Source organism: Ammospiza caudacuta, chromosome 2 (assembly GCF_027887145.1).
Source record: "Ammospiza caudacuta isolate bAmmCau1 chromosome 2, bAmmCau1.pri, whole genome shotgun sequence".
NCBI lineage: Eukaryota > Metazoa > Chordata > Aves > Passeriformes > Passerellidae > Ammospiza > Ammospiza caudacuta.
This window is the reverse complement of record NC_080594.1, coordinates 119,746,027-119,769,298: the sequence shown is the minus strand read 5'-3', so window position 1 is coordinate 119,769,298 and position 23,272 is coordinate 119,746,027. Positions and strand designations below refer to the sequence as shown.

Genomic DNA, 23,272 nt, shown 5'->3' with positions numbered 1-23,272 from the left:
TATTCTGATTAAAATCCCATGCAGGTGATTTTTTTGAGTGGTAGTTTTTGAACAGTGCTCAGAGAAACACTGCACGTGCTTGGAAACAAATAATTTGGCAGAATTTAAGCAAATAAAGTGATGATTGTAATATTTTAATAAATAAATAATGATTATTTTAATGTTTTCCTCCTCAGCCTCAAAAGGAGGACGCAGAGCTGTGCGACACCCGTGTCCCTAAAGACGCCTCGGCTCAGCGACAAAACATTCAACAACCACGAGGAGGAGGATGATGATGATGAAGATGTCATCATTTTAGAGGAGAGCAGCACTCCAAAGCCTTCAGCAGATCCTGATGTTCCTGTGGTAAAAACAGAATGCATCAATTTGGATCAGGAGGAGAAGCAGAAGGAAAACTCTGCCGTGGGGGAACCTTGCAGTGCCAGCACTTCAGAGGCAAGAAGTGAACAGCTGAGCTCAGCAACACAGACAGAGCTGCCAAAGCTGGTGGTGAAAAAGGAGGAGGTGGAAGACATCCCAGTCCAGGTTCCTGGGCCAGGGATGGAAAAGGAGCAGCCCAAGGTCAATGGTGTTCCTGAGACATCTGTAGAGATGGAAAATGAACTGAAAAATCAGCTGCAATCATTGAACAGAGAAAAAGAAATGTACCAAAGCAAATGTGAAGCGTTAACCAAACAGGTGCAAACACTGGAGCAGCAGCTTTTGGAGATGAATAATAAATATGTGAAAAAGGAGATGTGCCATCAGGCCACGGAGACAGCTCCCTCCTGTGCAGAAGGGAACGCTGATGGGAGGAGCCTGGCAGAGGTGACAGCTCTCTATGAGCAGGCCCTGGGCGAGATAGCAACGCTCAGGGAGCAGTGCAGCACCCTGCAGAACCTAAAGACTGAGTGCAGCAAATGTGCTGACGGAGAGAGCAGGAGTGAGCTGGATGAGATGGCCGTGCAGCTGGATGATGTTTTCAGGCAGCTGGACAAGTGCACCACTGAGAGGGACGGCTACAAAAGCCAGGTAACCTGCTAAAACACTCCTAACACTGTGATTATCTCTATTTTTTACTCCCTGTTTCACAGCACTTCTACTACACAAGGTTTTGAATAGTTTTCACAGCTTTATTTTTCTTTTGATTGGCAGATTGAAGTCCTGGAAGTGGAGAAGAACCAAATGGCCTGTCAGTGTGAGGAGCTCAAGGCAGAGCTGGCTCAGTTAAAAGCTTCAATCCCCCAGGCTGTAGCACGTGCAAATGATTCTACCACCAGTAATGTAGAAGACTCTGTAAATTTTTCTGATGGAGAAAGGTATCAGTTTTGTTCTTTCTAGATGTTATTTCAAGATTTTTGCTTGTTGGTTGTATTTCAAATGTTTTGATGAAGGTTATGTTTGATAATTGTATAATAAAATGTGATGCTTGCAATTCTTTTCTACTGCCTTTTGTGACTCCTAACTAATGTTGTTGTTTTTTTCTTTTTTATCAAGTGATGTTTGTGATTTATGATTTGTGTGAGCAGGATTGGCCACAACAGAATAGCAAACAGATGCTTCTGAAAATATCCCAAATGTTGAATAATTTCTAAACACAACTTGCAAACCAAGGAGAGAAAAGGGAGGCAGGAAAGAGGAGGGTGATCATTATTTTCTGCTGTAATGAACTTCACTTTGAGAGTCTGTTTTTCCTCTCTTGAATCAACTGAAGAGTCTGGATTTGAAACTTTCCTGTAAGAACTCCTTGCTGCAGGCAAATCCTGTGGAATCAGGGTCTGGGGTGTGTCTTGGAATTCAACAAGGATTGAAACTTCCAGCTGGAGAGCTTGGAGCTCTTGGGAAGTGGGAACAGCTCACACAGAAAAAACCCAGAGCAGGGGGAAGCAGAGTGAGCTGAGGTCCCTGCTAGGGGAGAATCAAAGGGGGAGCATCAGCTGGGATAAAAGGGGACTCAATTAAGGGATCAATTCAGCAAATTGATCCATGGGACCAGATGAGAGGCGTTTCAGAGGGAGCTGAGGGCCTTGTAGTATCTGCAGAAGTTAACATTCCTGGAAAAAGGCACTTGTTATGCTCATATTTAGGACAGCCAGAGCTCCATCCTGTCACTGCAGCCTCAATCCCAGGGAAAACATGGAATAAATCTGCCTGGAAGCCACCTGGAGCCCCATGTGAGTCAAAAGGGAGTAAGGACAAGCAGCATGGGGTGACTGAGGGCAGACTGGGGAGCAGCAGCAAGGCCAAGAATGGAAAAGGCTTTTGCACCTCAAGTCCTGTGTCCACTTCTGTGCCACTTTAAAAGGACATTGAGGGGCTGGAGCGCAGCCAGGGAGGGGCTGGAAAACATCCAGGGAGAAGCTGCTGGGGGGGCTCAGCCTGGAGAAAAGGGGGCACAGGGGGGACCTCAGTGCTCTGCACAGCTCCTGACAGGAGGGGCAGGGAAAGGAGGAGAGGAAATGGTCGCAGATGGCACCAGGGCAGGCTCAGGTTGGAGATTGGCACAGAAAATTTCCCTGGCAGAGTGGTCAGGCCTTGGGCTGAGCTGCCCAGGGAGGTTTGGAGTCACTGTCTGTGGGAGTGTTCAGGAGGAGCCCTGGGGATGTCATTTTGGGGGATTGTTGGACTGGATAATCCCAAAGTTCTCTTCCAGCCCTGGGGATCCTGGGATTCATGGCCTGGGTGACAGAGCCAAATGAACTCAATACATTCCTGATGCCATCAAATTGGAGAGAGCACAGTAGGGCAGAGCTGCTGCTGAGGGACTTTGACCAATTGGACAGATGAGCTGGAAAAAATCCCCTGAAAATTCCACAGAGCACCTGTGAACTCCTGCCGGGGCAGAAGCTGGAGGAAGTCCCGGTGGTGCTGGGGTGGCAGGGCAGTGACAGCCAGCAGTGAGAGCCAGCACAGTGACAGCCAGCACAGTGACAGCCAGCAGTGACAGCCAGCACAGTGACAGCCAGCAGTGACAGCCAGCAGTGACAGCCAGCACTGCGCTCTGCTGGTGGCACCTCCCAGCTCCTGCTGGGCTGGGCCGGGCCGGTGACTCCTCCCTGCTGCCGGGCATTGGCAGCCCAGCCACGGAGTGCTGGATCCAGAGTGAAGAATAACCTGGATAATTTCCACAGACTCAGTCTTAAAAAAGAAATTGACCCACATTAAAAATTACCTGTCAGCATTTAATTTTATTTTTCATTACAGCTCCGATGTGTGTTTATTAAAAGAATTAGCAAATAAATGCAGGAGTTGGAAGTAACGTCCCCCACAAGTTGGTGGAGATATGGCAGCACTGGGAGAGCTGGAGAAAGGATCTGAGAGTAGAAGGAAATGGGTCACAGAAGGGATGGCTCATGGCAAAACAGTTTGATCAGGAAGAGGACACAGCAAAGACATCCAGGAAAGAAACCAAAAAAAGGGAGGCACAGCCTTTTCCCTGGGCTAGAACTCCCACTTCCTGTTTATATTTTAAAGCCTTTGGACCAACTCCTCTTTCTTGCCTTCTCCTCTCTTTTTCTCTCCTTTTGTTCCTGTGGGTTGTGGTAGTTTGGGTTTCCAAATGGATAAAAATCCCAGGCCTTAAAACTGCTTTGAGAAATACAGGTGGTGTGGGGGAAAGGATTGTACCAATGCTTATTGTGAAATATTTCTGACAAGAATTCAGTTTAGTATTGGTTTGAAACGTTGAGGGAAAATTTGAGGGAATATCCCCCTTCAAGCTGAAAACTGAAGAAGAGCTTGGAAAACCTGACGGATTTAGAAATAATCTTGATGCAGCTTGACCTGCATCCATTTTTTTGTTGTTTTATGGGAGTCATGGAGCACCCCCAGCAGGATTGTGAGTGCAGCTGTGCCAGGTGAGCTCTGAACCCAGAACCCATCCCCAGCTAATGCTGTGCTGCTCTCTCCCCAGCCTGAAGCTGCGCTCCCTGCGAGTGAACGTGGGACAGCTCCTGGCCACCATCATGCCCGACCTGGACCTGCAGCAAGTGAATTATGACATTGATGTGGTGGATGAAATCTTAGGGCAGGTGGTGGAACAAATGCATGAAATCAGCAGTACTTAAAATCTCGGTGTTTTAGCAGAGTTTTATTGCTCTTCCGTTATAACCTGTAGGTTCCAGACTGTAAATGGGGCTGCTTCACTTTATATATTTGACATAGTTGGATCTCTCAGTGTAAATATTCCACATTTAGCTGTTCACTTCCTCCTCAAGGAGCACTGTCAATACTGACCCTCCCTGATGTACTTAATTAAGGATTTTGCTTTGGAAATGTATTTGTAATTAAATTTGCAGATATTTTTACTATTAGGAATCTTAATACTTTTCTACAGACACCTTTTGGTTGACTTTGGATCTTATATAAGCATTAATACCTGTGAGTATTTCCTCTTTTAAAGTAGTGAAATATCTTAGAAATGCAAAGAAAAAAGAACATCCTTGATTTCCTTCCCAGAGTTGTGTATCCCACAGTGTTGTTCCATTGCTCCCAGCAGTGTTCTGTGTTGCATTCATGGGATAGAAATGTGAGTAGTAGGTGAGAATTTGGGCCATATTTGGAGAATATTTGTGTGGTACTACCAAAAGAAGGGTTCTTAAGGCTTTTATCCTGAAAACTGGGGATGGACCAGTTGGATGGAAGCACTTGGAAAAGGTGGGATGTTTCTTTGTCTGTGGTGTAAACAACAGGGTGAAAATGTTCAGCTTCAACAGCTTTAGACAGTTTTTACTTCAGGCAGGAAAAGGGAATTCCTCTTTTTCACATCCCCCCCTTTAGAGTTACGTGCTCTAAATCTTCCCACTTTTCCATTATCATGGAAAACCTGGAAGCAATGGTACCAAGAGAAATTCCCAGCCAGCTGCAGGGATTTCTTTCCCAGTCATTGGGAATGACAAACTGGGTGGCAAAGACAGCAAATCCATCTTTTCCTCTGTGGTGGGATTGGTCACCCAAAGAGCAATCCAGAAAAATCATTCTTGCTTTGAAATTCAATACATAATTTAATTAGTGTTCAGTATGTTAATTCTTAGGAAGTATCTTTTTTTTTTTAATTTAAATAAAGCCAATATTGTGGCTTTTGCACTGCTACTGTCCTGAGTGAATCCCTTGGTGTCCCTTTGAGCTGCAGTTCAGTGGAATTCTTTCCATGGACAGTATTTCAGTGAAGATCTCTCTCTATGCCAATAACGGGAATGCACTACTGTTGTACTTTATCAAGAGAAATTGAATGTTTGATTTGGGAAGAGGTGGCTGTAATATAACTATGTATGACTTTTGCAAAGTTTATATTTCCCATTTCTTGGTGTGTAGCTTTTCCATTTCTTAATCATTATTTATTATGTTTCATCAGACTGTAGCTGAATTTCTTGTAGGCAACTGGCAAAATAGAGCACATGTCTATATTAAAAATGGCAAATTTGCAATGTACATTTACACTTTGGACAATGGTGGACTTATGGAAATGGTTTCTATTTACTTGTTAAAATGTATTTTTTGTAAAAAATAAAAAGATATGAATTGGAGTTTGCAGGATCCCCACTTGTGTTTGTTTCTAAATAAAGCCTGGCTCAGTCTGGTATTGGACTGGGATGGGAATGTCCTGGATATGGAAAAGCAGCACTGGTATAATCCAGAGGGTTTTAGTGGAATGGAGCTGAATTTCAGAGAGCTGAATTTCCACAATGCAGCTGAAATTTCCAAAATCAAATTTGGAAATTTTCAAATTTCCAAATTCAGATGAATTCCTGAGCTGAAATTCCAGAATTTCAGGAAGTTCTGGTGAGGATTCATGGATGAGCTTCCTCACCTTCAGAAATTCTCTGAGCACGTGGACTTGCACCATTCTAAGGCAGCTCCTACTGCTGTGGAACTCCTCAGGACTTTGGTAAAAATAATTTTAAAATCCCCTATTCCAGGCACATCCTTGTCCCTCTGCTGGAAAGAGATGGAGAGGGAAGGGGTTGGTTTGTGGCTCAGGGTTTGGGGGTCCCTGGGGTTAAGATTGATGGAGATGGATGAGGAGGGCACTGTTTTTTAAAGGCTTTCTGATAGAAATTATGCCATTTAACAGAGAAATTGTATGAAGGCAGAGATTCCTTGCCTGTGATAAAATATTTACTTGCCTCTGCCAATACAGTCATTACTATATTTATCCTTGCAGCATCCCTTTGAGGGAAGGAATACTAATATACAGATTGTTCACATGGAAAACAAGGACAAAGTGACCAACTTAATAACACACAGGAAGTATGTGTAAGACCAGGAATGTCTGAGCATGAGGCTAAATGTTTTACAGCAGATGTGTGACATATAAAGTAAATTACTTAAATGCCAGGCTTGGTGAGGCTGATCTGGGTGAGCTTTTGGGCAAAAAATCCCACCATGGCCCTCTGTGGGGACAGGCTGCCACTTCTGCCATGGCTGCTCTGCCCAGGGGACTCGAGGGGCATGGGGCCACAGCCCCACAGCCCATCCTGGGCTTCTCCTGCAGCCCAACACCCCTGGCTTGGGGTGTTACTGTTGTGAAAAATGCGTATTTTATGATTGGCTTTTCCAAATATTCAAATGAATACTATATGTGTTGTGTTAGAAAGTAATGCTGTGTTCATTTTCTTAAACAGTGTGTTAAATATAGTTTTAGGTTATAAAAAATGTTAAAATAGAAACTATGCTATGTAAGATACTTTTTTAAAGAAAGGACTGGCAGTGAGGTAGCAGCCACAGGACACCTGAATCCTTCAGAGAAAAAGAATTTATTGCTCCATTATCAGAAAAAACAAACTTCTTCCCGCCTCGAAGGTGCTGTCAGGATTCAGAGGAAGAAGCTGACACTGCCCAGACAGAATCCTGTGTTTGAATGGAATTTATGCATCATGTGTGAGGTGTATGAATATGCCACAGGCTGTTGTTTCTAAGGGTTAATCCTTTGTTAACGTGGGTCCTTTTATGGGCTTGTGCTGCTGTACCCGGACATCCATAACTCTTTGTTTCTCGTCTCATATTGTCCTAATCCAAATTGTCCAAATTATTATTACTCTAATTATATTGCTATTTTTATAACCATTTTATTACTATTAAACTTTTAACATTTTAAAAACAGGTGATTGGTGTTTTTCACACTGTCATTGTCCCCAGTGAGGGTGGCACAGGAGGGCACAGCCCCTGTGTCCCCAAGCCAGGTGGCTCCTGCCATGGAGCACTGGCACAGCACCAGGCTGGGAAGGATCTGAGCTCTTTGTTGGGCCCTGGCACAATGTGGAGCCAAAGGAGTCCCAAGGAGGAGACTCCAGAATTCAAGGGTTGTCCAGAGAGTAGGGGGACAATGACAGCTGTGCCACAGGGATGAGAGCAAAGAGTTCTCCCACGGGAATTTAAAGGCTGAGAGAATTGGGATTGTTCAGCCTGGAGAAAAGAAGCTTTGGTGTGATCTCAGTGTAGCCTTCCAGGACCTGAAGGGAAGTGACAAGAAAGATGGAGACAATTTTCAAAGGATGGAATGACAGGACAAGGGAGAATAGCTTCAAATGAATAGAGATGGTTTTGATTGAGTATTAGGATGAAATTGTTCCTTGGGAAGGTGAGGAAAGGCTGGGATGGAATTCCCAGAGCAGCTGGGGCTGCCCCTGGATCCCTGGCAGTGCCCAAGGCCAGGTTGGACACTGGGGCTGGGAGCAGCCTGGGACAGTGGGAGGTGTCCCTGCCATGGCAGGGGTGGCACTGGATGAGCTTTAAGGCTCGTTCCACCCCAACCATTCCATGATTTTGTGATGTAGAATTAATCTTCCTTTGTCCTCTGCTGCTCCTTCCCCTGCCTGTGAGGCCGTGTGGGGTCTGGGGAGCTCTCAGAGCCCCAGTTCGGGCTTCAACCTCCCCTGCCCAGAGGCTCTTCTTCCCTTGGGCAAGAAGTGAAAGCAGAAGCCGTTTTCTCACAATGCAACTTGTCATTATTATGATGGTTTTAAGGCAAAAGGTTTGCCTTTGAAACAGGGAAGTTTGGAGACACATTACCCATTAAGACATATATTTACATCAGTCAAGCACAGCAATGCCTGTGAAATTAAAAAACAAAATAAAACAAAACAAGCACTCTTTTAAGGAGGTGCAGGCATTGGGCTTTTTTAATGCTCCATGATTTTGCGATGTAGAATTAATCTTCCTTTGTCCCCTGCCTGTGGGGCCGTGTGGGGTCTGGGGAGCTCTCAGAGCCCCATTTGGGAACACGTTACCCATTAGGACTTTCATATATTTACACCAACCAATGAGAGCAATGGCTGTGAAATTAAAAACACAAACAAATTAAAAAAAACAAACAAAAAAAAAAAAAAAAACCAAGCAAACACTCTTTTGAGAAGGTGCCAGCACTCGGCATTTTCATTTTAGGTTTATTCCGATGTTTTTGCGGTTTTTTCCCCCCCGGCAGTCCCTGAGGGCTCCTGAGGCGGCGCGCGGGGTGGGCGCGCGCATGCGCGGGGCGGGCGAAGGCGGGAGCGCGCGGGAGCCGCGGGCGGGCCGCAGGTGAGGGGTGGGGGGGGACCCGAGCGGGGGGAGCCGCGCTGGGATTTGGGGTTTGGGGGCTCTGGGGAGCAGGACTGGGGCTCCTCGGGGTCTGGAGAGCGGGATTGAGGATCCCCGGGGCTCCGGGAGCGGCCAGCGGCGCCTCTGCCCTTCCCCAGCCCGCGCCGGGCCGCCCGTCCCGCTCCTTGTTTAGATTCCGGGCAGGGTTGTTACCCCCAACAAAGTTTTTCTCTCAAGTCTTAAAACGATGCACAGGGCTTGATACCGCCCTCTTGCAACCCCTAAACAGGAACTTTAGCCTTAATAATCACAAGTTTTAGAAACAGCCTTCCTCAAAGCATCCTGTCAATGACTGCAGTGCAATTCCAGGCTCTGCCAGCGGTGCCTGGGAAATGCGCGCAAAGTTTGGCCGCCAGAGCCGTAAGGAACAAGAATTGATGTGGGGTTTGTTCTGTTTTCTCCAGGAAACATGAAGGTCATCACCTGTGAAATCGTGTGGCATAATAAGGAGCCGGTTTACAGCTTGGACTTCCAGCATGGAGCGGATGGGAGGATGAATCGCCTGGCCTCGGCAGGGGTGGACACGGCCGTGAGGGTGAGCTGGAGGTGGGCGGGGTGTGGGGTTTGTTACCCAAAATATCGGGTTGGTTTCATTATTAAAATATTGGGTTGGTTTCATCATCCACAATATTGGGTTGGTTTCATTATCCAAAATATTGGGTTATTGGCAGATACATGGCAAGGGGAGTGGATGGTTTCAAGAAAGAGTGTAAGATTGTATGTAGACTTACAGGGTAGTTTGAGTTGGAAGGGGACTTAAAGCTCATCCAGTGCCACCCCTGCCATGGCAGGGACACCTCCACTGTCCCCAGGCTGCTCCAAGCCCCAGTGTCCAACCTGGCCTTGGGCATTTCCAGGGGCAGCCCCAGCTGCTCTGGGAATTCCATCCCAGCCTCTCCCCACCCTCCCAGGGAACAATTTCACCCTAATATTCAATGTAAACCTACTGCCCTAGTTTGAAGCCACTCCCCCTTATTATTACACACTCTTGTAAATAGTCTCTGTAGTAGTTTATTCCAGTTGTCTCATAAAACTTTTTCCTGCCTCACTGGCAAACTGACTTCTTCTTCCCTGATGGTTCTTATGTTTCAGGGCTTTTTTGATAAATATTTTGGGGCTAGAAAAATGTCATTTCTTTGACATAAAATAAGTTCCCTGATAGGGGGGTGGAGTGAGGTGGGATCAGGCTCTTCTGCCATGTCCCAATGATTCCTGGTCACCAGAAACTGATGCCTTGTGAAGGCTGATCTAGAGCAGAGCTCCAGAATAAAGCAGGGATTTATTCAAAGGATCTCCTCCATGGATGCACCTTGGGCAGCACCAGAGCCCAGCCAGGGCTGCACCCAGGATGAACCAAAATGGCCCCAAAATGCACGGCCGGGCACGGGCTCTGTCCCTGGGATCAGTTCTGCTCCATTTGCACCTTGCAGTTCATTGTCCCATTGCAGCTTTAGCCCTGCAGTCCCACCCTGCTTGTTTTTCTCTCTCCAGCCCACGGGGTTTGTGCTCCTGGGCTGAGATTTGGCTCATTTGTCCTTGGTGCCCAGCTGGAGCAGGAATTGTTTTGTGTCCCTGCTCTGTGCACAGAGCTCACCATCCCTGAATGTGAAGCTCAGATTCACACACTAAAGCAGCACAGAATGTGAAAAATAGAAAAGCTCAAACCTGAGGCATTACCAAGGGAAGGGAGGAGAGGAAATGGCCTCAGATTGCATCAGAGGGAGGTTCAGATTGGAGATTTGAAAATAAATCAGAGTCATAGAGTGGTCAGGCCTTGGGCTGAGCTGCCCAGGGAAGTTTGGAGTCACTGAATTGTCCCAGAGCAGTCTGGACGTGCCCTTGGGGACAGGGATTGGGGTGATGCTGCTGGCACTGGATTATCCTGAGGTCCCTTCCCACCTTGAGGACCCTGTGCCGTCCCATTTGCCTGGAAAGCTGTAACACTCTCCCATGCAGATCTGGAAGGTGGAGAAGGGCCCGGATGGAAAAGCCATCGTGGAGTTCCTGTCCAACCTGGCGCGCCACACCAAGGCCGTGAACGTCGTGCGCTTCTCTCCCAGCGGGGACATCCTGGCCTCAGGAGGGGATGGTGAGAGCTGCTTCTCCCCTATCTCATCCTGCGGCATTTTGAAGTTAAACTGAATGAAATCCTGAATGAACAAAAGGGACAAAGGGAAATAAATCAGTTTGCTCTGGTCTCTGCTGCAGATGCTGTCATTTTGCTGTGGAAGCTGAATGACAGCAAAGAGTTGGAGCCGTTGGTGTTTCAGGATGATGATGAAGCTCAGCTCAACAAGGAGAACTGGGCAGTCATTAAAACTTTGAGGTAATTTATTATTTGGTCAGTTTGGTTTTCTTTTCAGTGTTTTTGTTTCCTCAGTGGTTTCTAACATGGTGCACTTTTCAGTGTGTGTAGAACTCCAGCACTGTCTACAATTTGTTTGATATTAATCCTTTTAACTCCCTGTTAATGAGACTCAGAAAAAGGAGGGAGAGGGACATTTTGAATAATCAGGTGGTGACAGGACAAAGAGCAGTGGTTTTAAGCTGAAAGAGCAGTTCTTGGCAGCTGAGGTTGATGTGAGAAGAGTTGAAGAGCTGCTTGCAGCACCAGCAGGAATTTTTATTTGCCTCTTGATTTTTTTTTTTAACCTAAAAATTCACAAAACTCATATTCACAGGTAGCTTTCAATTTTCAAATTAATAATTGGTTTTTCCTGCCTTCCAGAGGCCACTTGGAAGATGTGTATGATATTTGTTGGACCTCAGATGGAAATTACATGGCATCTGCTTCTGTGGATAACACAGCAATCATGTGGGATGTCAATAAAGGTAAATGCTGCAGTTATTATCCCTTGGAATTCCTGATCTGGTGGAAGTGCCTTGTGGCATTTCCCCCCAAAAAATGTGAAACATCTTTTTTATGATTGTTTTTCTGTGTGATTTTCTCTGTGTGTGAGGGCCCTCTATAAATAGATATAAAATATTCTCAGGCCAACAGAATTTACACCTGAGGAATCTGATCACCTTGGAGTATTCAGAAAACAACTTCACACATTTTTTACCCTCCCAAAACTCTTGCACAAACTTCTTACTTCAATTTTTGGTGTTGTGCAGCATGGCCTGAGCTCTGTTGGTGTCTTTCCTTTTGAAAAGCTATTTATTTTCTTTGAAACTTGGCAGCTTCTGGTATTTCTTTGCAAGAAAGCAACACTTAAATAATAGGAAAAATCCCACCTGTGGCCAATATTCAACAAAGTATTTCTAAAATTCTCTGTAACTTTTTCTCATCAATGTTCTGGCTCTGAGACCTTCCCTGGTGGAACATCAGTGGGGTCAGAGAGCTCCTGCCTTTGCTAATATTAATCTAATATTAATTCTAATTAATTATCATATTTGTAGTGAACAAACCTTTAACTGGCACTTTAAAAGCAACTTCTGCTGATAGTCTTATCAGCCACCACCCAGTGAACACTTCTATGTTTAAAAAATTATTTCCCTATTTTGAACCAATTTTTTGTCTTGTTTGATGTCTGAAATGTTTGATAACACGTTGGAATTTATGATCTGAAAGCTGTGTGTAATTTCAGGACAGAAAGTTTCAATATTCAATGAGCACAAGAGTTATGTCCAAGGAGTCACCTGGGATCCTCTGGGCCAGTATATTGCAACCCTAAGTTGTGACAGGTGAGCTCTTGGTCTGGGTGGTTTTCCTGAATATTCCTTTTTCCAGGAGGGTGAATTAAAAGGAAGTATGCCAGATAAACATGAGGAGGTTTTTTATTCATTTTGTTGTGTAAGCAGGCTGATGTGAAAGTAAAATGATATTTTAGTTAATTTTTTTGCTTGTGCTTAATGATTCCTGCAGTCTCTCTTAGCAGCAAATAAACTTTTGTAGGAGTCTTCCTTTAGGAAGACTTAATTCCTTTAATTCCTTTAGGAATTGAATTTTTATGTTATTGATCATTACTGGTACTCTTAAGAGAGAGCTGCATGGTTGTGTTAATGAGCTGATAAATTCATCCTCGGGCATGGAGCAGCCTGGGACAGTGCAAGGTTAAAAGGAATTAAAAGGAAGTATGCCAGATAAACATGAGGTTTGGTTTTATTCATTTTGTTGTGTAAGCAGGTTGATGTGAAAGCAAAGTGATATTTTAGTTAATTTTTTGGCTTATGTTCAATGATTCCTGCAGTCTCTCTTAGCAGCAAATAAACTTTTGTAGGAGTCTTCATTTAGGAATTAAGTTTTTATGTTATTGATCATTATTGGGGGCTGCATGGTTGTGTTAATGAGCTGATAATTCATCCTTGGGCTTGGAGCAGCCTGGGATAGTGCAAGGTCCCTGCTCAAGGCAGGGATGGAGTTAAATGATCTTTAAGGTCCCTTCCAGCCCAAAGCACTCCATGATGATGGAGATGTAGTTAATTGTTTTTAAGGTGAGTTCCCACTCTTGAGGAACCCACAGTGCAGGTAGAAACAGCCTTTCCTAATTCCCTTATTCCTCCATAAATCCAAGTGCTGGGACTTCCCAAACTTTGTGGAGTCCAAGCATTGTGAGGAGTTCATTAATTCTTTGGTCATTAAAACACATCCCTCTGGTGGTGTCTCATGAGGAGAATTTGAATTAATGGTTAATTGGTGGTCCAAGTTTGTATTTTGAGGTGCTGACTGAGAAGGGAGATGCTGGGGCATTTTTGGGAAACTTGGGGTGAAAGGAAGCACAGGAAAGGCTGGGAGAGCTGGGATTGTTCACCTGGAGAGGAGAAGCTTTGGGGTGACCTCAGGGTGGCCTTGCAGGGCCTGAAGGAGCCCCAGGAAAGCTGGAGAGAGACAATTTCACAGAATTCCAGAATCCCAGGTTGGGAGAGACCTTCAAGACCATCGAGTCCAGCCCAGCCCCAACTGAACCCTGGCCCCCAGTGCCACATCCAGGCTTTGTTAAACACACCCAGGCATGGGGACTCCACCACCTCCCCGGGCAGCCATTCCAGAACTTTCTCACCCTGGCTGCAAAAACCTTTTCCCTGCTCTCCAGCCTGTATTTCCCCTGGTGCAGCTCGAGGCTGTGTGCTCTGGGTGTGTCAGTGCTGCTGGAGCAAGAGCCCAGCCCCAGGTGAGCACAGGCACCTTTCAGGAGCTGTGCAGAGTGATGGGGGCAGCCCTGAGTCTCCTTTTCTGCAGGCTGAGCACCCCCAGCTCCCTCAGGGCTTCCTCACAGGGCTGGAGGAACAGGACCCAGGGGATGCAGGGACAGCACACAGGGAATGGCTGCCAGTGCCAGAGGGCAGGGCTGGGTGGGATCTTGGCAATGAGGAATTGTTCCCTGGCAGGGTGGGCAGGGCTGGCATGGAATTCCACCCCTGGATCCCTGGCAGTGCCCAAGGCCAGGTTGGACACTGGGGACAGTAGGAGGTGTCCCTGCCATGGCAGCAATGGCTGATTTTTTGTGTCCCTCCCACCCTGCTGCATCCCCTCACTCCCTGCTGCCTGACTCTGCTCTCCCACGCAGGGTCCTGCGAGTTTACAGCACCCAGACCAAGCGAGTGGCCTTCAATGTCACCAAGATGCCATCGGGGTCAGGAGCTGAAGGAGAGGTACCTGCTTCTGCTGGGGCTGCCAACTCTGCTGAGGGCTCTTTCATCTCAACTTCTGTCCCATCAAACCAAAGGATCAAATATTTTCCTTTCAAACAATTCCTATGTTGTAGAATCATCAAGGTTTGAAGAGACTTTCACACTCATCCCCTCCCACCATCATCACCCTGAAACCGCATCCCCAGAATTTCTTGCTGATGAAAGCAGTAACACAATCCTTTAGTTGTAAAAGTTAAAAATTGTGTGGAGAAAACAGTTCTGAGAGGAAAAACTTCAAACATACCTGGCAGTAGCTGGGAGTTTATTAATAGATGTGACAGTAGTAATAATAGTAATAATATTTTAAAGTTAATAATATTTTAAAGTTAACAGCCTGGAATTTTCATGAAGGTAGTTAGATTGTGAAGAAAAATATGAATTAGGGATAATTTAGGTAACTCTAACCCTAAGAGGGAAAACAAAGAGCTTTTTTTTCCTCCCAAACAGCTTTAGGTGATAGTAAAATAACACCTCCAGGCTGGCTATTACTTTCTTAATTGCTTCTCTTCATTCCTTTTCTTTTTGGAGGAAAACATTGGTAAGAATTTTATGGACACTGAAGAACAGGCCTGAGAGCAGGCGCTTTACCATGGGAGAAATTCTCTTTCAACCTCTAATCCTGGGGTTGGCCTGGGATGCCTGAGCAGCCCTGGGTGTTAAACGATGTTGTTCTCCAGGTTATGGCTGGTTTTTGATGTCTGCTTTAAGGTGACAGCTCTGGGAGTGTTTTGCTTTGCAGCTCAAGAGGGATCAAGGATTATTTTTCTTAGCTGGGAAGAATTTATGGAGAGCTTGAAGGAGCTATGGTTTCTTAAAGGTTTTATTTGAAAAGTTCCATCAGGCTGGAGTGTCCAAGTGGATGTTTTGTGTCCAGGGGTTGCAGCTGGACATTCCTGGCCTTTTCCACAATCCTGATTTCTATGTTGCAGGTGAGGAGCTTTCGGATGTTCCACGATGACAGCATGAAGTCATTCTTCCGCAGGCTGAGCTTCACCCCTGATGGCTCCTACCTGCTCACTCCAGGTGTGGGGACATCTCCTGGCACTTGGGCTGTGTCCCTGAGCTTGGAGAACATTCCCAAGGTCATGGAATCCAAGCTGTGACCTATCCCCACCTTGTCCCCAGAGCACTCAGTGCCACCTCCAGGGGACACCTGCAGGGATGGGCACTGCAAAGCTCCCTGGGCAACCCCTGCCAAGGCCTGAGCTCCCTTTCCATGCAGAAATTTTCCCAAAATCCACCCTGAGCCTGCCCTGGCCCAGCCTGAGGCCGCTCCCTCTGCTCCTGTCCCTGTTCCCTGGAGCAGAGCCCGACCCCCCCGGCTGTGCCCTCCTGGCAGGGACTTGTGCAGAGCCACGAGGGCCCCTGAGCCTCCTTTGCTCCAGCCCCAGCCCCTTCCAGCTCCTCAGGGATTCTGCAGCCCCTTCCAGCTCCTCAGGGATTCTGCAGCCCCTTCCAGCTCCTCAGGGATTCTGCAGCCCCTTCCAGCTCCTCAGGGATTCTGCAGCCCCTTCCCAGCTCCTCAGGGATTCTGCAGCCCCTTCCAGCTCCTCAGGGATTCTGCAGCCCCTTCCAGCTCCCTCAGGGATTCTGCAGCCCCTGCCCAGCTCCCTCAATCTATCATATCCTAATTTGAATGTTCCTTAATATTTCCTGCATCTCAGAGATGCTGATTTATCCTAATTAAGCCATTCCTCATTCTCCCTATTGAAGAAAATAAAAACTCCACAATATTCTCCATTAACAATCCACAACATCAACTTTCTCCTGTGATAAAAGTGCTATTTATGGCATTTTTGCTGAATAAATTGCAACATCAGAAGTCTTAAGATAGACATGAAGGATAATGAGTGAGGTTTTATTGATTTTGTCCTTCCCTCAGAACATTCAGAGTAAAAACAGCCCAGCAAGAGGGATCAGTGTGTGCCTGTCCAAACCCTGCTTTTACTGATGTCTGGTAACATCAAAAAGCAGCTTTGAAGAGGGAACTGTATAAGGGAAAACAAAACCAGCACTAAATAAATATTTGGGATGCCTTTTTAAGTTGTATTCAGCTTTTGCCCAACTGACAAGCCTAATTCCTGGGAATTAGAATATTTCTGGAGAAACCTAATTGCCAGGAACTGGAATGTTTGTGGACACAAGGTGTGTGCTCAGGAGCTCTCTGAGGTGATGAGTGATGTTGGAACTTTTGTTTTTGCAGCTGGCTGTGTGGAATCAGGAGAGAACGTTACCAACACCACCTATGTTTTCTCCAGAAACAATCTTAAAAGGTAGGGGTTTAATGAGATAAAAATCTGTTTGCATTTAAAAATAAACAATTCAAATAGTGCAAATGTGTGTTCTGAACTCCTGGCTCTCTCTGTAGGCCCGTGGGTCACCTGCCCTGTCCTGGCAAGGGCACTCTGGCTGTTCGCTGCTGCCCTGTGTACTTTGAGCTGAGAGCAGCCTCTGCTGCAGGTATGGAGTGGGGGTTTGGAAGGGCAGGAGCCTCCCTGAAATGGAAAATGCAAATTATTATATCTGAATTATTATAATTTTGAAATTAAGAGACTCTCAGGCAAAGACATGGGAATAGGAATAACAGTTCTTTACTGGGAAAATTAAAAATACGAATGCAATAATACAAACAAACAAAAAAAACACTGACAAAGTAAGAATCAGAGCTGCCCCCTGTGTGCCAGGGCGGTGTCCCAGCCCCATGCCAGGGGGGCTCAGCCCTCCTGCAGTGCCAGCTGTGGCTCTGCTGCAGCAGGGATCCTGCACAAGGGGGGAGTTTTCCTCTGCAGCTCCAGGGGAAGAGGCAGCTGCTCCTCTGGCAATGCCGTGGAAAGGCTGTGCTGTTGCAAGGCTTTGCAAGGGTCTTCAGGGTGAGAGAGATGGACAAGAATCTTGACTTCATGATCAGAAGGCTGGATTTATTATTTTATGATATATAATACATTATGACTATACTAATGGGAATAGAGAGAAAAGTTGAGAAGCTGCTAAGCTAAGAATAGAATAGGAATCTAATAACGAGAGAACTCTCTTTGAATCTGTCCCAGAGAACTTGGTCCCTGATTGGCCCTTCATTGTAAACATGGAACGTGGGCCAATCCCAGTTGCACCTGTTACATTCCACATCAGCAGATAACAACCGTTTACATTCTTCTTCTGGGGCCTCAGCTTCCCAGAAGAGGAAAAATCCCAAGGAAAGGATTTTTATGAAAAGATGTCGGTGACACTGTGCTGCTGTCCCAGCACCTCAGATTGGATCCAGGCAGGAATGCTTGGCTCCTCCCCTGGGCGGAGCATCTCCCCATGGGATGCTGGGATTGGATCAGCCCTGCAGGGACACTCAGTGGCCATGGGCAGCAGAGATCTCCTGCAGGGAGGGTTGGCTGTGGGAGAGAGAAAGGAAAAACTGCCCAGGAACAGCAGAGAACTGCCCCAGCTCTGACAGATGGGGACAGAACACACAGCCCCATTTCTAACTTAAGACGTATGGAAGCTTCAGGGAGTGGGAACTTTCCCACTTCAGAGAGTGGGAACTCCCAGCAAATCTATGAAAAGATGTGGCTGCACACTTTTTTATGCCCCAGCCTTTCAGCATTCCTCTAAGACAGTATGGAGAAGTTGTTTCCTGACTCTGAGGCCCTGAGTTCACCTCAAGTCCCTCATGAGCTGCTTTGGTAGAGTGGGTGAATGTTGTTCCTTGGCCTCTCAGGCTGCAGGAACACTGTGAAATATTTTCCTTGAGCTGTTAACCATTCTGTGTTGAAAAGAAATAACCTGGTTTAGCACCAGAGGAGCAGGGCAGAGAAATAATTCCTGTTAGTCTCAGCTGCCCACATGACAGGGAGTGGAAGAGTTTGCCACAAGCACTGGTGTTTATTCAGGGAAGCAGTGCTGGTGTTACTGGGCACAGCAGGAATTCTGAGCTGGGGACAGGATTATGTGAAGTTGCACAAGAATTTATTTTGTATTTATTTAATCCAGCTTTATTGTGGCTCCAGGAGTGTTTATATTTTAACAAGACTGACATTACTCAGGTGAAAAGGCAGAGCTTGGTTACATTTGTAGTATTCCTTACAGGATTTACCTGTTCTATTTCCATCATAATTTTAGATCCATGCTGTTGCAAAGGAAGGAGATGAGGGTCTGCAGTTGGTCTCTGTAGCTCCTCTAAAGGGAGACTTTAATATTAAAGTTCTTATAAATACTGGAAAATGGAGGGAAAAATTTACAGAACAAAACATTAGCAATCCAGAGGGAGAAAGGTGCCCTTTTGTTTTTCAGCTAAGAAAATAAAGAGTAAATTTCAGACAACAGAAATGTTAAATTTTGCGGTTTATGCAAGAGCTGTCTGCTTGGTGTTTACAGTGATTGATGATGTAATTTTATTTAAATTAATGGCTAAAAGCAGTCACTACCATGCAATAAATCCAAGAGAATTCTCACTGTTCATTTCTTTGCAGATGAAATCAGCCCCAAATCCCCCCCTGCCCTGTTCAGCCTCCCCTATCGATTGGTGTTTGCTGTTGCCTCAGAGGATTCTGTGCTGTTTTATGACACTGAGCAGTCCTTCCCCTTTGGTTATGTCTCCAACATCCATTACCACACCCTGAGTGACATTTCATGGTAAGGAATTGTGTTCCTGAGATTTATTGTGTGGGGAAATTTCCTTTTTCCATGTCCTGTGAGTCCTGCCTGGGGTTTGTATTCCACACACGTGGTCACTCAGTGTCTGAGCAGCAATCCATCCCTGTTTGCTCTGTCAATTAGGCAATTATGGCTTTTAATCAAGTAAAAGCTTGGCCTTTAATGGAAATAAATCAATCCCAACCAGGTCCAGTGATGGATCCTTCCTGGCCATTTCCTCCACGGACGGGTACTGCTCCTTCGTCACCTTCGAGGAGGATGAGCTGGGAGTGCCCCTGAAGGAAAAGCCCCAGATCCCTGTCAGGACTCCTGGAGGAGCAGCAGCAGACAAGAAAGCCAAGAAAAGCCAATCCCACAAAGTGATTTCCCCAGGCTCCAGGCTGCCAGAGGGGACCCCTCCCAGCAAGGATCCCCCAGGGCAACCCCGAACCCCCAGCACTGCTGGGAAGGAGCTGCCCTCAACCCCTGTGGGCATCAAAGCCACCCCAGTGCCATCCCCTGCCACCCCTGTGGGCATCAAAGCCACCCCAGTGCCATCCCCTGCCACCCCTGTGGGCATCAAAGCCACCCCAGTGCCATCCCCTTCAACCCCTGTGGGCATCAAAAGCACCCCAGTGCCATCCCCTGCCACCCCTGTGGGCATCAAAGCCACCCCAGTGCCATCCCCTGCCACCCCTGTGGGCATCAAAGCCACCCCAGTGCCATCCTCAGAGGAGAGGAGGAGCAGCCAGATCAGCAGAGCCCCCCAGCCCAGGAGGGTCACCCTCACCACTCTGCAGTCCTGTTTCAAAACACCCAGGTGAGATTTTTGGATTTCTATTCACACCTTCCACTTGTAAATAAAAGGGCCAAGACAATCTGTGCTTGTGCTGCATTTAAAGGCTGAGCTTTGCACACAAATCCCCAGCCCTGGCTCTGAGTGGGAGCTCTCTTGATGTGGAGTTTTTTGTTGTGCTGTAGATGAGAGGTCAAAATGTCTCCTAAACGTGCTTGAAATGTGAGGCAGCAAATTCACCTGAGCCTTGATAACAAAAGGTGTCTGTCCTGGCCAGGAGCTGGGCTTTGATCCTCTGGGGTCTGTTCCAGCTCAGAATATTCTGGGATTCTGTCCTCAGGTCCAGTTTTGTGCACAGAAATGGTTCCTGAAGCCTTCAGCTGCCAGGAACTGTTTAAACACCCTTCTGCCAAAGAGTAGTTTAAGAAGAGTGCAAGTCTAGCCAGGCCCTTAAAACATTGATTAGATAGCTTCCTAAAAGATCTCATTTTTTAGAAATTGCCAATAATATTGATTGTACTGGGGCTCTGAGCAGCCTGCTCCAGTGGGACGTGGCCCTGCCCATGGCAGGAGGTTGGAAATGGATAATGCTCCATTCAGCTTGTAAAAATAAGGGAAAATGTGCAGTAAAATATGTCAGAATTACTTTTGCAGTTAAGTGATTCTATATTAATTAAATCTTGAAGTGAAATACTCATGGAAATGATGTCTATAAAGCAATTTAACTGTTTCTGCTCTTTTAAAGGAGAATAAACTTGATTTCCTTGAAGCCAGACAGCCCAGCCTCTGCATATCCAGAGCCAGCCCCCATATCCATCCCTCCTTCCTCAGAGCAGGAGCATGGTGAGTTTTTGTGGCTCTAAACACCAGCCCAGTCAGATTTGTCCGTTGTAGATTTATATTGTAAAAAACCCTCACTCTAATTGCAAATCCTAAAGTTTCTTCATTGTTTTCATGTGTGCTTTAGAGACTGAGATTGTTTTGAGAGGTGCTTTGGGCAGTATGAAATGTGTTTTCCCCGCTCAGGGGCAGCTGATGGTGACTCCCTGCAGTTTGATAGCAGTGAAACCAAGGATAAATTCCTGGGGGTGATGTTCTCCAGCTTTTAAAGACTTTTGTACTTCCAGCTTGTCCTTGTTGCAGGTGCTGGGCACTCTCAGACCAGGATTGGGGTTTTTTAAATTTGAATTTATTAATTTGAAATTATTTTCCTGTCTGATTCTTCCAGAGAAGCCATTGCCATCTGATGAGAGCCACCAAGCTCCCCCAGCCCCAAAACGTGCCAGGACTGAGGATTTGTCCCTTCCTGCTCCTGCTGGAGACCAGCCCAGCTGTGAGTCCAACAAATAAAGGCTGAGCACACCCCTCCCAGCCTGAATCCAAGCAGCCATGTCTGAATTCATTTCTTTTTGCAAAAATTCAATCCTCAATTCCCAGTCCAAGTTCCCAGGTTTGATGTAGAAACATCAACATTTCTGTGAAACTGCCAGTAGAAGATCCAGGTTTCAGGAATGTTCTGCAGCAGGAGAAATAGTTGGGAAGTGACTTCAAGAACAAGGAAATCAGGGAAATCTGGGGATTAAAAATCCATCCAGTAAGATGTGAGTCTCCACCAGAGTTCCTAAATCATGTTTGGAAAGCATCATGCCTTCCAGTAACTGTCTGGCAAAAAGAATCCAATGCATTCATAAGATTTGATGTTGTTCAAGACCTAAAAAAAGAGGAAATTGTGTCATTGCAGCCTTTTGGGTTATTTCTGGTGTAAAATGATGCTCCCAGTGGCTGTGGGGTGGAGCTGATGCACTCTGAGCTCAGCACAGAGCTCAGGGCTGGGATGTGCAAGCACAAATGAGAAGATTGAACTGCAAGAACAAGAAAGCAAAAGGAGGAAATTCTCTGAAGAGCTGCTGGGAGAATGAAACAGCAGAAAGTTCTTCTTGTTTCATTTCTGCACTGAGAAAAGAAATGCAGCTGTGGGATTTTCCTGAGGCAGCAGGATTTGAGATTCGAGTGTATACATTGAAATTTCCCCTTTTCCCCAACTCCCTTAGCCAATAAAACACAATCCAGTGGATGGGAAACTGCTACACTAAAATTTCTTTTTAGCATTTAATACTTCATAAAAGCAGAAATACAAATGTTCCAGAAGAGACTCACAAAGTCTCACAGGGAGGAAATATTAACCAACACCTCTGTCAGTCCTTCAGGAAAATGAATTTTGCCTCCAATTAAATTTCAGCAATTAATGAGCAAAAAGTTGTAGGAAACTTGGTGGGATCTTTGTTTTCTCACTGTGGTGAGGGTGGATCTTCATTAGACTTAATTAAAGCTGGGTTTTCTTCTAGTGAAGAATTACAGAGAGATCATTCTTATATTTCTTGGGGTTCAAGTGGATTTTGCAATTTTTCAGGTGGGTTTCAAGTGGATTTTGCAATTTTTTAGATGGGTTTGAAATAGAATTTACATTTTTGAACCTGGGTTTAAAATAGAATGTGCAATTTTTAGATGGGTTTCAAATAGAATTTACATTTTTTAGATGGGTTTCAAGTGGATTTTCTAATTTTTCAGGTGGGTTTCAAATAAAATTTGCAGGTTTTTTGATGGATTTCAAAGAGAATTTACAATTTTTGGCATGAATTTCAAATAGAATTTGCAATTTTTTAGATGGGTTTCAAGTGGATTTTCTAATTTTTCAGATGGGTTTCAAATAGAATTTACATTTTTTATCCTGGGTTTAAAATAGAATGTGTAATTTTTAGATGGGTTTCAAGTGTATTTTGCAATTTTTCAGGTGGGCTTCAAATAGAATTTACATTTTTTTACCTGGGTTTCAAACAGAATTTGCAATTTTTCAGATGGGTTTCTAATAGAATTTACATTTTTTAACCTGGGTTTCAAATAGAATTTGCAATTTTTCAGGTGACTTGCAAGTGGAATTTGCAATTTTTCGGATGGGCTTCAGATAGAATTTGCAATTTTTGAGATGAGTTTCAAATAGAATTTGCAATTTTTTAGATGGATTTCAAGTGGATTTTGCAATATTTTGGATGGGTTTCATTTCAAATAGAATTTGCAATTTTTCAGGTGGGCTTCAAATAGAATTTACAATTTTTTACCTGGGTTTCAAACAGAATTTGCAATTTTTCAGATGGGTTTCTAATAGAATTTACATTTTTTAACCTGGGTTTAAAATAGAATGTGCAATTTTTAGATGGGTTTCAAGTGGATTTTGCAGTTTTTCAGGTGGGTTTCAAATAAAATTTACGTTTTTTTACCTGGGTTTCCAATAGAATTTGCAGTTTTTCAGGTGGGCTTCTAATAGATTTTGCAATTTTTTAGATCAGTTTCAAGTGGATTTTGCAGTTTTTCAGGTGGGCTTCAAATAGAATTTACATTTTTTTACCTGGGTTTCAAACAGAATTTGCAATTTTTCAGATGGGTTTCTAATAGAATTTACATTTTTTAACCTGGGTTTAAAATAGAATGTGCAATTTTTAGATGGGTTTCAAGTGGATTTTGCAGTTTTTAAGGTGGATTTCAAATAAAATTTACATTTTTTTACCTGGGTTTCCAATAGAATTTGCAGTTTTTCAGGTGGGCTTCAAATAGATTTTGCAATTTTTTAGATCAGTTTCGAGTGGATTTTGCAGTTTTTCAGGTGGG

General features: G+C 45.1%; 2 protein-coding genes across 2 annotated transcripts in view; both read left to right on the top strand.

The window, feature by feature from the left end:
- MORC3 (MORC family CW-type zinc finger 3) overlaps nt 1-5,440 on the top strand; it is a 31,277-nt gene extending 25,837 nt beyond the window's left edge. Inside the window, exons 15-17 of the mRNA XM_058824772.1 lie at nt 177-1,011; nt 1,135-1,298; nt 3,893-5,440. Coding sequence (XP_058680755.1) covers nt 177-1,011; nt 1,135-1,298; nt 3,893-4,046 — 1,153 coding nt within the window. The 3' untranslated portion in view covers nt 4,047-5,440. The remainder of the gene's footprint in view (nt 1-176; nt 1,012-1,134; nt 1,299-3,892) is intronic.
- A 3,525-nt stretch (nt 5,441-8,965) lies between these two features.
- CHAF1B (chromatin assembly factor 1 subunit B) lies at nt 8,966-21,827 on the top strand. Its single transcript, XM_058800047.1, has 13 exons — nt 8,966-9,091; nt 10,513-10,645; nt 10,765-10,882; nt 11,285-11,388; nt 12,147-12,243; nt 14,067-14,151; nt 15,120-15,213; nt 16,394-16,463; nt 16,559-16,650; nt 18,651-18,813; nt 19,022-19,633; nt 20,355-20,452; nt 20,838-21,827. Exons 1-13 carry the CDS (start codon nt 8,966-8,968, stop codon nt 20,957-20,959), a joined length of 1,914 nt encoding a protein of 637 aa, XP_058656030.1. The 3' UTR covers nt 20,960-21,827.
- Nucleotides 21,828-23,272: the final 1,445 nt, after the last annotated feature.